This window comes from Bos grunniens, chromosome 18 (assembly GCF_055505025.1).
Source record: "Bos grunniens cultivar Pamir isolate PY7600 chromosome 18, Bosgru_T2T1.0, whole genome shotgun sequence".
Lineage (NCBI taxonomy): Eukaryota > Metazoa > Chordata > Mammalia > Artiodactyla > Bovidae > Bos > Bos grunniens.
Genome location: NC_141182.1, coordinates 53,083,194 through 53,098,974, shown reverse-complemented (window position 1 = coordinate 53,098,974; position 15,781 = coordinate 53,083,194). Strand labels below are relative to the sequence as shown.

Sequence of the window (15,781 nt, the reverse complement as noted above, 5' to 3'; positions counted from 1 at the left end):
GTATGGACAAGTCTGGAGGTGCTCTCTGCTCAGCGGGGCCCAAAGAATGGACCTTTCCCTGGGAGCGGGGCCAGCGGCCCCTGGAGTTGCTGCCAGGTGTGGGCTGGCCTGGGGGGGCCGCCAGGAGCAAGGATAGATGAATGGGTGGGCCAGACACCTCAACTCCCCAAACACACACACACACAAACACACTCTCGAATACACGCTTCACGTGCCTGGCGGATGCGAGTCATACCCAGAACAATGGCCTCGCTGACTAGTCTCTGGGCAGTTCAGCCTCCGTACCCACACCCCACCCCCTGCCACCACCTCCCCTGTTTACATTCATAGCATCTGGGGGCATCACCCATCTGGACTCTGCCGGGCTCTGCCACTCGCTGCCTGAGGTGGGTAAGTACCCCGGCCTCAGAACTGTAACCTGAGGCTGGGATCGACCTGAATGGGAGGAGGAGGGGTCCCCTTGCCTAAGACCCCCCCAGGGGCTGGGGCTCTGCCTTCACAGCGTCTGGTGCAGACACCGCATGCAGCCCCTTACCCAGCACACACAGCCGAGCCCCGCAGTCCCTGGGTTGCCTCCGAGCCTTAGCACGGGCCTTTCCTGCTTGGCTCCCCCGCCCCCGCCCGCCTCTCAAACTCCTACTCCTGCAGCCTCCACAGCCCACCAAATCCCCTGCAGTGGCTGCTCACTTGCGCTTCCCTGTGGGTCCCTGGCTCGGGGCTGGCACTGTCCGGGATGAGTCCCGAATGAATCTCGGTCACTCAGCTAAACTCTGCAGGCAGGAGGGCGGGGGTGGGGGAGCGGGAGCGGGGGAATGGCCCAGGGGCAGTCCAGAAGGAGCCCCCAGAGATCCACCCACCCCTGACTCCAACACGCCAGCCTGGCCTCCTTGCTCAGGACGGGGTGGGGGGTGGGGTGGTAGAGTCCTAAGCTGGCGGGGGACGGGGAGGAAGAAGCTGCTGGGAGGCCTGGTGAAAAGGGAAGAAGGCATAGCTGGGCTGCAGGGGCCGGCGTCTGGTCACTGGGCGCCTCGCAGGGCCCGTCAGTGTCCTCTCGTCCTGGGCGCTACTCAGGGGTTGCCTCCCCCACCTCCCGGGGGGAACCTCTGCTGGTGCCATCACCCCGGCAGCAGCCACAGGGAGACGGGACCCTGGAGAGCAGAGGGGCCCCCTCCAAGGTATCTAAGAAGCTCCCTCCCCACCCCCACCCCCCAAGAATGTCTGCGAGGGGCCTTCACTACCCGGCACGAAACGCTGCTTGCAAAGCCCAACTTGGCCTCCCTAAGACCTGGGGCCAGGGGACTCTGTCGGTCCTGTTTGCTCATCTGCAGGGCAGGCCTCACCCCCACCCCGTGGGGGCATGGTTAGGGGAAAGGGGGTTACTGTAGAGAAGCGCATGGGAGTTCCCTGGTGGTCCAGTGGTTAGGACCCTGTGCTCTCACGGCTGGGGCCAGGGTTCAGTTCCTGGCTGGGGACCTCAGATCCCACAAACTGTGTCGGGCCCCAAAAGGGAAAAGCATGTCCACCGAGCGTGGCTCCTGACGAGCCAGGCACTCGCGTATCCTCACTATGTGAAGCATCTGGAGCAGCCAGTAAGTGGGTCGGTTGGAGCCTATTGCCGAATGCCAGGCGCTGGGCTCGGCGGACTCCCGACGGCCGCGAGAGGCCGGCCCAGATGCCAGTCCACTCAGCAGTGAGGAAGCCAGGCTCAGAGAGGGGAAGTCACCTGGCCCGGGAGGAGCTGGCACCCGAAGCTGGGATCGCTCCTTCCCTGGGCCTGGACTCCCGGCTTCCTTCCTGCCCGCCCCGGCGGAGGCGCCCAGACCTGCAGACCTGTAGACCTGTGGCGGGGCCCTCCCTGGGCGGCACCGAGGCCTGCCGTCTCCGTGCCTTACCTGGGGCACCCCCAGTCCTGGAAAGTGGAGCGCAGCAGACGGGGACTGGGAGGGCTTGCTGGGGACGGGGCGGGGACGGGGCGGGCAAACCGGTCGGGCGGCTGGGCTCCCGGATCCCAGGCTCCGGCTCCGGGGCCTCCGCGTAGTCGAGCCCGCGCTGCCGCTGCCGGACGGAGGGGCTGGCGCAGAGCCGGGCGGGGAGCTGGGGCTGCGAGGCTGCCTTCAGGTATGGGATACCCCAGGCCGGGGGGCTGTGGGATGGGGTGGGCGGGGGCCGCGCGCCTGGTCCCCAATCCTCACCACCGCGTTTCCTCCGCGCCTCGGTGGCCCCCCACCACCGGTCCCCGCCTCTAAACAGCATCCTTCCCATCCTTAAAATGGGCGCCTCACATTTTAAACCCGGCGCCCCCCACCGCCCCGCGTCATCCTGAATTTGCTCTCTCGGCCTCTCCAAAATCAGACCACGCAGATTTCATTTTCTCCCCGAGAATGCCCCTCCCTCCAACCCCTCGTTAGGTCCCTAACGCCCCAGCCCTGAAACTCCAGTCGCTCGCTGGGTGGCTCACCGCTCCCACCTCTCATCACTGACTGCGCTGGTTTCAAAGGGCGGCAGCCCCCACATCCCACAGCACAAACCCCAATACCTAGTTCCCCCTGGTTTTACTCAACCACCCACCAGCTCCCAGCCCACCTCAGCTCAGCACCCCCATTGTCCCGGCCTCTTGGAAACGCCCAGTAGCTCCCAAACACCCCAGATCACCCCCCTTAACACCGTCCGTCCAACCTGGGGCCTCGCCGTCCGCCCCTGACCCCGTCCAGACCTCCCAGTGTTTCTTGGAGGAGCATCTCCACCCCACCTGGGGACTCCAGCATCAGGGAGGGGGGCTCATCCATGGCAGGTCTCAGGGAGCTGCCCCGGGGGTAGGCTCTGGCTGCTGGCACCCAAGGGTGCTGGGCACTGAGCTGGGCCCCTCCCGCCCCCTCCCTGAGCAGGCCCCCGGCCATCATGCACCAGCACTACACCGTCCACTTTGCCAAGGGTGCCCTGCCCCCCCGGATTGCCACCGAGCGCTACTTCTTGGACCCAGAGTTGGGGCACCGAAAAGGTAGGGGTTCAGTTTTGGGGGGGTCCTGGCAGCAAGGAGGGGTGGCTGAGGGGGATGGCCAAGCAGAAGAAGACCCTCAGGCCCCAAGAGAGAAAAGCCACCAGCACTCACCATAGAGGTGTCTTCACAGGCGGCCCTGGGGGACCCTGGGAGGCCCACCTGACCTGCCCCTCCTCCCCCAGCATGGGAAGAATTTCCTCCCCGAGTCACCAGGCCTGGGGGGACTGCCCCCCACCTGGGGGAGCCATGTGGTGGGAGGGAGGGGTCAGAGGGCAAGCCCCCTCCGACAATGAGTGAATGAAGGAAGTGGGGCTCCAGCCTCTCATGGTGACCACAGGTGTTCCTGCTAGGGGTCGGGAGGGGGCGGTTATGGCCCACCAGGGCTGATTCAGCCTCCTTGGGGCCTCCCAGGGCAGTCCCCTTCCCGAGGGCCTCATCTGAGCTCAGGTGTGAGGCCCAGCCCTCCTTTCCTAGTCCCCACCCTGTCCCCTCTCCGCAGTCACCTCCTGTCACTCTGGCCTCTGGACCAACTGGGCCAGCTCCCAATGGAGTATTCTCAGTGCCTGCACTGGGGGACACCCTGAGGACTGGGGAATTTGGGGGAGTAGGAACTCCAGGACAGCATCCCCACTCTAGTCCCTAACCTGGCTGAAGCCCAGGCCTCTGCACCTCCTCCCCTCCCTCCCACCCCAGCCGTGGGGCGAGGCCGCCCCTCCGCCCTCACCCCCTGCTCATCTTCTCTCCGATTTCTCCTGAGCCCCCCTCCACCTGAAGACCTGACCTGGTTCCTGCCAGTGCCCTCAGGGCTCGGGGACCCAGGCCCAGTCACCCCCACTTCCTTCCTTCCAGGACGCTGTCATCAGAAGTGCCATGACCCAGCGGCACCTGGTGCCCACAGGTCTTGTCAGCCAACCCCACAGGCATGCCGGCAGCCGGCCTACCACGACCACCAGGGGGGGCGCGGTGGCTGTCGCCGGGGTCCCCAGCCCCCCACCCAGCAGCAGCAGCAGCAGAGGCGGCAGCCCCAGCCCCCACCTCCCCAGCCCCTGCAGCAGCGTCTCTGCTCTGTTCACGGGGTCCAGAAGGGGCCACCTGCAACCACCACTGCCCCCGCGCAGCCGGCCACCGCCCCCCAGCCGCCCCCCAACTCACTCACCGTGACCAGCACCCTGGCCACAGGCGGCCCAGCCCTGCCCTACGCAGCCGGCACCCTCCTGGAGCCCAGCATGCCCACGGACGCCCGGCCCCTGCCCGCCCCCGCAGCCTGCGGCTGCTTCACCTCCTACAGCTCCGGTGCTCACCCAGCCTCCCCTTCCCAGGCTCTGTCCCTGCCACCTTGCTTCCCGCCTGGGCCTGGGGCCTGCCCTCCTCACCCCTCCGTCTAGGCTCTGTCTGGAGGGCACTCGTCCCCGACCCTGGGCCTCGGGGCAGCCACCACTTCTTCACTTGTCAGCAGCCGAGGGTCCCGGGCCAGGCCAGGGCCCTGGCCCCAGCTCTCTCCCTCTGCTGACACTCCTGCTCTGCTTCCTCTCCCCCAGCCCTCCTGACTTGGGGCAGTGGGTGATGAGCACCAGATTGCTGGCCAGCTCTGGGGTGGAGGAGATGGGTCAAGTGTGCAGCTACAGCCAGAGGTGTGGAGCGGCCTGGGAGATTTAGAGAGCAATGCAACCATGGGAGGGGACTGGCCCTCTGTCGGTGTCGTGATTGACATTGACAAGTGACACCCAGCCACTCACTCATTCACTTATTCATTCTGTGACTAGGTATGGACACCTACAGCAGTGCCAGGCTCTGTTCTGGGAGTGCCCCAGGGAGCAGGGTGGACAGATTGCTGCCCTTATGGAGCTCACATTCTGTAGGCAGTTGGGGGAGGTGGGTTTACAGGAAACAATAGGAAAGTTCAAAACAGCGTCACCAGGTGATAACCATGTTGGGGGAAGGATAAAGCAGGGAGAGGAGATGGGGTCTACAAATTAAGCAGAGTCATCAGGCAAGACCCCATTAAGTCGACCTTTGAGCAACATGGGGCCGTTCTCTTGAGTCAATGGCAAATGCACTGACTCTGAGGTGGCCAGTTCAAGGGGCAACAAGGAGGTGCATGTGGCTGGGTCGGGGGAGGTGAGGAGGAAGGCCAGATAGGTCCAAGAGGGCCGAAGGCGGCCAGACTCTGCGGACCTCGTGGCCGCAGTGAGGGGTCGGCCTTCTCTTGAGGCAGGAGCCATGAGGGCCCAGAGCTGACTCTGGGACATGACATGAGCGTTGACTCCGGGAGTCCAGGCGAGAGGGGCTGGCGACCTGACCAGGGAGGTGGCAGCAGAGGTGGGGACTCACACTGATTTTGAGGGCTGTTTTGAAAATAGAGCACGGCTGAGCTCATCTCCAGGTCCGGCACAACCTCATCAATAGAGAAAAAATAGAGCGCAGCCTTGTGGCCTTGATGCCCATTTCACACACTGGCAAGTAGAAGCTCAGTGAGGTGAGGTCAGCCAGCGACCAGACAGAGCAGGCTCAGGTCCTCCCTGGCTGCCGCCTTAGCTGACTCTGGCCCTAGTCTGCCCCCTGCCCTCCCAGCTGTGCCCCCAGGCCAAGCACTGGCCCTGGGCGAGGGATGGATAACGCAGCCCAAAGGCCTCTATGAGAGCGGGCGTGTCGTCCCCACCGAGCACCACGAGACTGGCCAGTAGCCGCCCCCCTGCAACCCAGCTGTACCCTTCTGGCGCCCCAACTCTGGGTCCAAGAACTGGCATTCAGTGGGGGCCCATAGGGGGACAGCAGGCCTGCTCTCCTGTAGCACTGGCACATGGAGTCCCTGTGCCAGGTCTCAGACAGGACAGCTGCGCCCTGAAGGGCCACCCCAGACCACGACATTGACAGAGGGCCTGGCCTTCACCAGACCCTTTGGCGCCCTCCGACCCAGACGGGCACATCTGGTCCCAGAGGAGGGGGCTGCCTGCGGCCACAGAAACCTCTGCTGGGGGCTTTGGCCTGAGTCACAGCTGGGAGATGGGGAGGGATTGCCAGCGGTGCAGGGAGAGGGCGAGCACCGCGGAGGGCAGAGGGGAGCAGGGTGGTGCCTGGCCAGCCTCGCTGACTCGGGTTTCCCCTCCCCACCCCTGGCACCCCCAGACATCTTGACAGAGGATGACGTCTACTGCAGCTGCCTGGCCAAGACTCTCTGCCACGTGCCCGTCCCTGTGACCGTGGGTTTCTATGCCCCCTTTGGCTGCCGCCTGCACATGATGCTGGACAAGATCACAGGTGAGGACTTGCGGGTATTCGGGGGAGAGGGATTAAGGGAAATGGAGCCTTGGGTCCCTGCCCTGCCCCAGGCTTCCCCAAGACCTGCTTGCCCCTGAGGTCAGTCGACTTCAGGCCAGAGGCCCGTAAGTCAGCATTAACCAGGGCCCTCCCCATGCCTTTGCCCCCCTCCCCCACCAAATCCACTGCAAGGAACCTTTCTAAAATACACATCGATGAGAGACATCCCTGGTGGTCCAGTGGTTAAGACTGCGTGCTGCCACTACAGGGGGTGCATGTTCGATCCCTGGTCAGGGAACTAAGACCTCACATGCCACGCACTGCAGTCAGAAAGTTAAGCAAATAACGACAAAAAATAAAATACACATCTAGCCCTGTCCTGCCCCTGCTCAGAAGTCTTCCCATGGCTCCCCAGCACCCTCGGGAGGAAGCCCAGGTTCCTCGCCGAGGCTGCAGGCTCTTGCCGAGTCCCTCCTGGGCTCTGTGCTCCTCAGGCCCATCTCTTTTCCTCAGCCCGGGCCCAGGGCCGGGCCCCCACAAGACCCCTGACAGCTAATGTTAACTGAAAACATGAGCAGGTTCAAACCCAGCTGCAGCTCAGCCCCCATCCCCAGTCACCGCCAGAGAAACCGGAGGTGACTCACCCCTGTGTGCCCGGCCCTGGGGAGCTAAACAAGCCCACATCATGTTGTTGTCACAGAGCAAAAAACAGGGTCCTGGGAGGAGAAAAGATCTGGCCAAAAGGCAAAAGGAAACAAAGCTTCTGCTTCACTCACACCCTCCCAGCAGGAAGGTCCTGCCCCCAACCTCTCACGATCCAGTCCTCCAGACATTCTCCCAGCACCCAAGGGACACGGGGTGGCCAAAACAACCGGGGCTCTGCCCTTCCTGGGCTCACAGACCAGTGCGAGAGACAGACCTGCCCCCAGACAGGGAGGACCCAGCATGGGCAGGGCTGCAGTGGAGGAGCTCAGGGTCACCTGACCCAGCTTGGGTCTCAGGGAAAGCTTCCTGGAAGAGGTGACAGCTGAGCTGAGAGCTGGAGGAGGGGCAGTAAGCCAGGAAAATGGGAGCCAGGAGGTATCCTTGCGGCCCTGCATTTCCCTTCCTCAGCACCTGGCTGCCCCAACCCATCTTCTCTCCTCTGGGGGCTCTATTTCTGACCCCACCATCCCACCTCTCCACCTCGGACCCTCCCCTGTTCAAGCCTGGCTCCAAGCCTCTCCTTCCGCCCTTGTGCACCTACCCAGTGCTTGGGGATGGCCCCGGGCTCCTTAACATCCAGGCCCCCGTGCTGATCTGAGCCGGCTCACACCGTGCCCCACCCCCTCCCGGCGCCCTCGGTCTCCGCAGCGCTGATGCAGCAAGAAGCAGCCCAGCGCGAGGCTGAGGAGCTGGAGCATGTGCAGTGGCGGCCGCGGCCCGTGCAGGGCTGGGCCTTCCCGAAGCTGCTGTGGTACCTGGTCTTCCTGCGGCCCATCATCACCGAGGTGCACCTGCGGCGCAAGAACGTCAAGTTCCTCTTCATCCGCTTCAGCGCCTGGCAGTACGCGGGCACGGACAAGCTATGGGCCGGCCTGGTGACCACGCTGTGCGAGGGCATCCGCCACCAATACGGCGCGCTGCCCTTCAGCGTGTACTCAGTGCTGGGCACGAAGGCGGCCACGACGCAGGGCTTCCGCCAGCGCGAGTGGCAGTGTCGGCACCGCGTGTGCCTGGCACTGCTGGCGCTGCTGGCCGTGCTCAGCCTGGGCGTGGGGCTGCTCTACCTGTCGGTGGGTGCCCGCTCGCTGAGCCACCGTGCCACCAACAGCAGTCTGCTCCGGGTGTTTGGCGGCGCGGCCACCACGCTGTCGGGCTCCGGGCTGCTCATGGCCGTGTACTCGGTGGGCAAGCACCTGTTTGTGAGCCAGCGCAAGAAGATCGAGCGGCTGGTGTCGCGAGAGAAGTTCGGCAGCCAGCTGGGCTTCATGTGCGAGGTGAAGAAGGAGGTGGAGCTGCTCACCGACTTCCTGTGCTTCCTGGAGATCTACCAGCGGCGCCGGCTGCGCGTCGTGCTCGAGGTCACCGGGCTGGACACGTGCTACCCGGAGCGCGTGGTGGGCGTGCTCAACGCCATCAACACGCTGCTGTCCGACAGCCACGCGCCTTTCATCTTCATCCTGGTGGTGGACCCCAGTATCCTGGCCGCGTGCCTCGAGAGCGCCGGCTCCATGAAGGGCACGGCCGACAACGGCTACCTCTTCCTCAACCGCACCGTCACGCTGCCCTTCTCGGTGCCCATCATGGGCCGCCGCACCAAGCTGCAGTTCCTCCACGACGCCGTGCAGAGCCGCGACGACCTGCTCTATCGCGAGATGACGCGCAAGCTGCGGCCGCTGGGCGGGGCCGGGGCCAGGGGCGGCGAGGGCGCGCAGCTCCTGGAGGTGCAGACGCAGGCGGGGGGCGAGCGCGAGCAAAGCCGCATCGACGCCGAGGCGGCGCGTCGCATCCGCGAAGCGCTCTTCTGCCTGCACGACGAGCGCGACTGCCTCTACGAGTACGTGCCCGACAACGTGGTGTCCATGCGGCGGATCGTCAACACCGTGCCCATCACCGTGCGCCTGCTGCAGCAGCAGCAGGGGGACTTCGGGGGCCCCTCGCCGCGCCAGGCCGTGGCTTGGGTCGTGCTCGCCAACCAGTGGCCGTGCCGCCTCAGCTGGGCCCTGCAGTGCCTGGAAGACAGGCAGCAGGCCGGAGGTGCGCCTGAGGCCCGCGCGCGCCTCTGGGACGTGTTCAGCGACCACAGCCGCGAGCTGCACACCATGACCAAGCCGCTGCAGAACGTGCTTGACCTGGACGGCGACCCTGAGCTTTTCGAGCGCTTCCTGGGCGCCGACTTCCCCTTTACTGTGGCCGAGGCGCAGAGCCTCCTGCGCTGCACCGTCAACCTGGACCACTCCATCCGCCGCCGCATGGGCCTCATCCGGGCCGTCAGCGCGCTCAAGCCGCCCAGCCCGCCCAAGTCCCCTGCCCGCGACAGCCCCCACGCCGCAAACGGAGCCAACCACGCCCCCGGGCCGGCCCGGGCAGGCCACCCTGCAGGGCACTCCCCTGTGCATGCCAGCGAAGCCCACCATCCCCGGGACTGGGCGCAGGGGGGCAAGCCCAGACCCATGGCTTGAGTGCCGTTGACTCAGGGGCGATCCAGCCCAGGTGGGCCTTGAATGTAAGACTTCTGGGCACAACACTTGCATCTGCCCAGATGAGAGTGAAGGGGGCCTGGCTGGGCTCAAGACCCAGGGGCCAGTGTCCAGAATGGGGCCTGTGGTGCCCATATTTCCCAGATGAATCTGTAAGCCAGGGAGAGCCATAGGCCGTGGCCACCAGGAATGGGACAGCGTGTGTGTCTGAGAGCTGGGCAGAAGGACCCATGAGGAAATCGGGGTTCAAGTGCAATAAATGAAAATGTGAAAGCCCCCGGTCTTCCTTCATGAGGGCAGGGACGCTGAGAAGCAGAGATGGCCCTGGCCTCCCCAGCTCACTGAGGACTGGGCACCAGGCCTGCCTTGTCCTGCCAAGTCCACTGCATTCCCAGGGAGTCGGGCAGGCTCAGCTAGCAGCCTGCTCGCTGACATCCCGGAGGTGGGAGGGGCTGCGGGGGCGACAGGTGCGGCTGCGTAGGCAGGGGCTATGAGGGCCAGACGGATGTGCTCCTTGACTCAGTGGAGCGCACCCAAGCCTCAGGGGATCCAGGTCCCTGTCCCCACACCTGAGCTTGCCCCTCCGTGGGCAGGGCAGGAGTTGGTATTTCCGAGGGCGGTGTCCCCAGTGACCTCAGCAGGCTGCTCCACTCTCGGGGTGGCTCCTCCCCTGGCATAATGGGTTAATTAGGCTTTGCTGGCACCGAAGTCTGGAGGAGCTGGTGGCTCTGCCTCTCCCGGATAACTAACTGTCCAGGGGGGGTGCCTGCCTTACGGGTCACTCCAGGCCCACCAGATGAGCCTCTTGAGGACAGGGAAGTTGAGGCGCAGAGATGGGGCACATGGAGCCAAAGTGGGGGGCCTCCTAGGGCCAGCCTCTGCCATCATGGCTCACCAGCTTCCTTTCCATCTCAGGGACAGAGACCTAGGCTGGGGGCACCACTCCTCTGGACAGCTTCCCAGTTCTCATTGGTCAAAGAGCCACAAGCTGAGGCCTATGGTGTGCCTGGCCCAGTTCAGTGGCTGGGGGGGCGGGGGTGGATGTGACTTCTGAGCCGGGGCCCTGAGAGCCAAGAGGGCAGTCCCAGAGGAAGCCAGGAGCTCTGTGAAGACACCCACCCCCAGGCCAGGCAGCCTAGTGCGGGTACTGCCCTCATGCCGTAGCTCCAAGGTTGGGCGCAGCACCCCAAAATCCCTGGCCAATAACTGCTTCAAAGTGGACATGGGGCAGAGAGAACCAGCCTGTGACTTAAAAAGAGCTGCCAGGACTGAAGCACTGGCAGTCCTGGCAAGGCTGAACTGGTGGCATAAACCCCAGGCGTGCTGAGCTGTTTTCCAACAGCAGGGGGAGAGCCTGCTCAAGAGAAGCCACCGCGGAGAGAGACATGGTCCTCCTGACACTTCAGATGGGTGTCTCCGAAGATGTGCCGCTGTCGGCAGCATGCTTCCCTTCCTTTCTGCTTCCTCAGCCCACTTGACTTGGGCAGAGTCTAGGCTGCAAACAAACTGGCCCCAGGAGCGGGGTGCTGGGGAGGCAGAACCAACCTGTAGACCGAAGTCAGGGGTGGGACTGAGGACTGCCTCCCCTGCCCCCAGACCCCTGGAGGAAGCTGCTCCCCGTAACAGGGTATGCAGCAGTGGTCAAATTGTTGCCCAATTTTATCTTAGATTCTAGCCATGTACCTGGCAAAACTAGAGCTTTCGGAGACTAAAAAAGCATCAAAAAAACAAACCAAGAGAGGCTGTCAGAGGGGCTGGGTGTGGCTAAGATGGCTCCATCCCCCAGCATTCTCTGTAGTGTGGGGCTTTTGCTGGGAACTGGCGCCTACAAGGGAGTGGAAGTGTGCATCTTTTTCCCATCATGGCAACGACTTAAGAGGCAGGCTTGCCTTTCCTCCACTCTCCTCCCCGGCCTGCCTGCTGGATGCAGGGTCTCCTGAGGACCCAGGGATGGCAGAGCCACCAGAGGGCAGGGTCCTGGCTTCCGAGAGTCACTTCATGGAGAACAGCTGTCTGCCACCCAGAATGCCCACATGCATGAAAATAAACATCTCCCACGTTAGGGAATTGAGATCTTTTAAGATTTGGTACAATGTCAAGCTGTTGTGAAGGACTCGTGTGTTCACAACAAGCTTGGATGATGCTTGGATGGCTGAAGACAAAGGAAAGAAATACTTGGCCAGGGACTTCCCTGGTGGTCCAGTGGTTAGGGCTCTGAGGCTCACTGCTGAGGGCCAAGGTTTAATCTCTGGTCAAGGAACTAAGATCCCTTAAGCTGAGACACACGCCTTAAAAAAAAACAAAAGCAAAAACAAAAAACCCTTGGCCAAAGGTATCTCTACCTCCAAGATCCAAGACTCTTAAAGTCAGAAAATCAGGAGAACTGCAGAACTGGTCTCCTGGTCTCCTGGGGCTGCTGTAACTACATCCTACAAACTGAGTAGCTCAGAACAGCAGAGATTTATTTCCTTACAGTTCCGGAATCAGAAGTCCAAAATCAAGGAGTTGTCAGGCCATGCCCCCTCAGAAACCTGGAAAGGGAGCCCTTCCTCGCCTCTTCGAGCTTCTGGCGTCCTTGGCTTGTGGTTGCGTCACAAGCCCTCCATCCTCACAAGGCTTTCGGTGTCCTTACATCTTCCCTGAGAGCACGTCTGTCCCTGTCTCCAAATTCCCCCTTTTCATACTGGATCAGGGCCCATCCTACACCTCATTTTAACTTGAATACCTTGATAAAGACCCTGTTTCCAAAGTCCCATCCGAGGTCTGGGGGAGGGTCACAATTCAACCCTGAATGAACTTGGAAAGGCTTAATTCCTTACCACAAGCTGAAGGGAAGGGCAGGGACAAGGCTGGGCACCCCAGCCTTCCCAGGCACCCCACGAGGCAGAGGCTCCTTCCCCACATGCCCCCCTCGGCCCAGTCTGTTAACCACCTGGCCTGGAGGTGGAGGCAGACAGCAAAGGGGATGGATAAGCACCCAACACTGATATAAGGACCAAAAGCCCCCACCGGGGTTGACTCCTGGGCAATGGCTAAATTTCACCAAAAACCTACTGAGATTTTTAGGGGGCTGTACTGACAATACCCCAACTTGGCAAAGGACTGTGGTTTCTCAGCACTTTGAAACTTTGCACTCCTGGGTCTCCCCAGGAAGTGGGGGCTGGAGGCAGGGCAGCCTGGAGGGGCTCGTCCCTGACCTGGTCACAGGTGTACCAGAGGATGATGCTGCCCACAGCCCGGCACCTGGACACTGTGTCGGTGTCTCCCTGGCTGCCAGTGGGGCAGGCGACGAGTGTACATGGCTTCCCCCAGCCCTTTGCCCAAATGAGAGAGAGTCCCAGCTGTGGCTGCCCTAAGGACAGTTAGGACACCGTAGTGGTTGGTGACTCAAGGTGTTCATCCCAGTCACTCAGGCAACTGGGGCAGAAGACCCCCCAGTTTGCATACGAACGGAAGGGGCTCCTAGTCATCAATGCTGTGACTCTCGTCTTCTCACCGCACCTCTTCCTGACCCGAGCCAGCCTCCCACGCAGCAAAGGAGCAGGTGGCGAAGGCCTTCCCCTGAAGTGGTTCTCACCTTTTCTGAAAGGTGAGACTCAGATTTCCCAGAAATAAGTGCCCGACAGCCCTCCAGCCACACCTCGGTGCCTGTGGGCAGTGACCAGGCAACCGCCAGGCTCCGGGGGTGGGCGTCCTCCTCCCGGGATGTCTGGGGCTGACGGGGCTGGGCTGTCCACTCTCCTTGGCCCACTTCCTTGGCGGCTCAGGCAGTAAAGAACCTGCCTGCAATGCCAGAGACCCAGATTCAATCCCTGGGTCGGGGAGAATCCCTGGAGAAGGGAATGGCAACCCATTCGGGTATTCTTGCCTGGGAAGTCCCATGGACAGAGGAACCTGTGGGGGCTACAGTCCGTGGGGGTCACAGAGTCTGAATGGGCAGCAATAACCTCTGAACCCGAGCTGGACCTGAAGCTGGGAGGTATTCGGAAGGTATTTCCTCGGAAGAGAGGGGAGTGGAAGCAGGGACGAACTGGCTGTGTCAGACACAGAGGAGCCTGGGCTCCTGAGGAAGGGGCGGCAGCTGTGGTGGGAAGACCCAGCTCCGCCCACCTTAGGGCTCTCCTCTGGGACGGCCTCCACACATCCCCACAGATGCTCCGCAGCCGGGACCTGTGGCACCCCTGCCCTCCCCTCGCTCTGCCCAGAGCCCCCACAGTGGAGACCCAGGATCAGCGCAAGCAGAGAGCAGGCAAACGGGGAACCCAGCTCTGGTTTATTAGAAAAGGTGTGAACAGAGTTGCACCGACAGGAGCAGCCCCTCCCCCGCCCTCTGCCCACCCCCCTCCACCCCCGCGCCCCCCCACCCCGGGATGTAGTGCCTCTCAGGGCGCAGCCTCACGTGGCCCGGACAACAGGGTCTCCAAGCCCCGGCTGCTCCCCACCCCAGCTCCCTGAAAGATTTATTGCACTTAAGATAAAGAAAGCTCTGATCCTCGGCTCCCATCTCCCCCCACCCACCCCAGCCCAGGCCCTCACCCTGCCTGGGGCTGCTCCACGAAGTCCAACTACCACCACCACCACCACCAGCGCTCACCGCCCCTCCCAAGCCGCGCCTCCAGCCTGGCCCCGCACCCGGGGCCTTGGGGGGCCATCCCGCCACCACCTAGGACTCCTGCCCTCGATGGGGCAAGCCTGGCCAAATGGGCCCCTGGGAAGAGGCGCTGGGGCCTCGTGAGCCAGATGACTTTGGAGACCGCATCCACTTCCTCCTCCCTTCCACCCCCAGCCCAGAGTCTTCGAGTGTCGACATATAAATAGAAGTGCTTCAGTCAGGGCGAGGAGGGCCACCCCTGTAGCTCCTGCACCCCGTGTAGTGTTGCTGTGTGGGCAGGTGGGCGGGGGTCCCAGGAAGGCCCCCACCCTCTGGTGTCCCGGGCCTCGGAAGGCTGGGGGTGAGGGTGAGCAGATTCTCATGGCTCTGGCCTCAGCTCTTCGAAGACCGATGGGTAACAGGGAGCTTCGGGAGGAGAGAAAGGGGAGAGCCTGTCAGAGCTGGGGCTCAGACCCCGGCCCTGGCCCTGGCCCCGGCCCGCACCGCACCTAAAGCGTCACAGTGTCTCCTGCCCAGATTCCTGACTGGCTTCCAGGAGCAGCTCTTCGAGCTCCTTCTCGTTCTTGGAGCAGCTCAGCTCTGTGGGGGGGTCGGGGGAGAAAGGTGGGCGGCCTCCAGTGAGCTGGGAGGGCTGGGGGCAGGAGCCCTGCCTGAGCCAGACTCATAAAGGAGCATAGGTCCGGGGGCCACTGAGACCCTCAGACTCCAGTCAGCAGATCTGACATGCCCCACCCCCAAGGGGCTCCCAGGGACTCAAGGGAGTAAGGCAGGGACCGAGAACCCAGTCCCACTCATCCATGTCAAGGTCCACTTTCTTCAAGGAGAAACTGAGGCACCCCACGGGTGGATGCTCGGCCAGGGTCACATGCAGCACCCAGGGGCCCCGCCACCCAGCCCCAGGGCGCCTCTCACCGTGTTCCAGGCCACAGCTTCCCACCTTGGCCTCAGGCCCCGGGGGCGGCTCTGGGGACAGTGCCAGGGCGAACTCAGGCTTCAGGCCGTTGGGCAATGGTGGCCCCACCTGGGGCGGCTCCAGCGGTGGCTGGGGCTCAGGAGGCCCAGGGTCCGGAGTGCTGGAGGCCTCAGTGGGCGTCGGGAAAGGTAAGGTGGGGGGGGAGGCTGAGGCGGGTGGGGACACGGGACCAGGAGGGGCGGGGGGCACAGGAGGCTCTGCCCTCTCGGGTGGACTCTCCACCCGGGTCACCACAAACACTTTGTGGCCCCAGCCCGGGCTGGACACGGAGATGCGCTGCTCGGCGGGGGAGGAGGGGCAGCCTGGGGGGCTCCTGTCCCCAGGGCCCAGGGAGTCCGTGGGGGGCACCAGGGTGGGGCAGGGGGCCTCAGCCCTCTCCCCACCCGCCTCGTCCCTGTCCTCCCCCTCAGAGTCTGAGTCTGAGTCTGAGTCCGGCCCGGGGCTGGGGCCCGGCGCCCCGTTTTCCTGTGCCTCGGCGGCGGGCTCCTCCCGGGGCTCGTCGTCAGGCTGGGGCTCGGTGACAGTGATCTCGGGCATGGAGGCCGACAGCTGCAGCCGCTGCTCCTTCTCCTCACGCTCCCGCGCCAGCACGAAGTTGCGCTTGCAGCCGTTCTGGATCTCGGCGAGCAGCGCCTTCTGCGTCTCGATGAAGCTCTTCACCTGCGGGCAGAGGAGCGGGCCGGGCTTGGGCTCTGGGTGGCCTGCCCGCAGCGGGTCCCCGGCCTGCCCCCCACCTGCCGGCAGGGAAGAGCCCGCTC

The 15,781-nt window shown here is 63.5% G+C and overlaps 2 protein-coding genes across 8 annotated transcripts in view; one reads left to right on the top strand and one right to left on the bottom strand.

Moving 5' to 3' along the window:
• Positions 1–250: 250 nt before the first annotated feature.
• On the top strand, positions 251–9,711 carry NKPD1 (NTPase KAP family P-loop domain containing 1). Of its 6 annotated transcripts, none has more exons than XM_086353080.1 (5): positions 251–386; positions 2,886–2,998; positions 3,848–4,291; positions 6,125–6,256; positions 7,610–9,711. In XM_086353080.1, exons 2-5 carry the CDS (start codon positions 2,899–2,901, stop codon positions 9,418–9,420), a joined length of 2,487 nt encoding a protein of 828 aa, XP_086209206.1. In that variant the 5' UTR covers positions 251–386; positions 2,886–2,898; the 3' UTR covers positions 9,421–9,711. The 6 variants fall into 6 exon arrangements, with proteins under 6 accessions (XP_086209206.1, XP_086209208.1, XP_086209209.1 ...); XM_086353079.1 differs by lacking the exon at positions 251–386 and adding an exon at positions 1,980–2,118; XM_086353082.1 differs by lacking the exon at positions 3,848–4,291.
• A 3,979-nt stretch (positions 9,712–13,690) lies between these two features.
• PPP1R37 (protein phosphatase 1 regulatory subunit 37) overlaps positions 13,691–15,781 on the bottom strand; it is a 37,386-nt gene continuing 35,295 nt past the window's right edge. For both annotated transcript variants that reach the window (XR_015146174.1, XM_086353085.1), the window contains exons 11-13: positions 14,963–15,683; positions 14,539–14,629; positions 13,691–14,455 (exon numbers count right to left, since the gene is read on the bottom strand). Coding sequence is in view for 1 of the 2 variants with exons in the window: in XM_086353085.1 (XP_086209211.1) it covers positions 14,547–14,629; positions 14,963–15,683 (804 nt within the window). In the remaining variant the exon portion in view is untranslated. The remainder of the gene's footprint in view (positions 14,456–14,538; positions 14,630–14,962; positions 15,684–15,781) is intronic.

What these genes read in the sequence shown, in the direction of transcription:
- NKPD1 (XM_086353080.1), top strand. Translation starts at nt 2,899, where the DNA reads ATGCACCAGCACTACACCGTCCACTTTGCCAAGGGTGCCCTGCCCCCC. An exon ending in AGAGTTGGGGCACCGAAAAG is followed by an intron (nt 2,999 to 3,847) that starts GTAGGGGTTCAG and finishes CCTTCCTTCCAG; the next exon opens with GACGCTGTCATCAGAAGTGC. An exon ending in GATGCTGGACAAGATCACAG is followed by an intron (nt 6,257 to 7,609) that starts GTGAGGACTTGC and finishes CGGTCTCCGCAG; the next exon opens with CGCTGATGCAGCAAGAAGCA.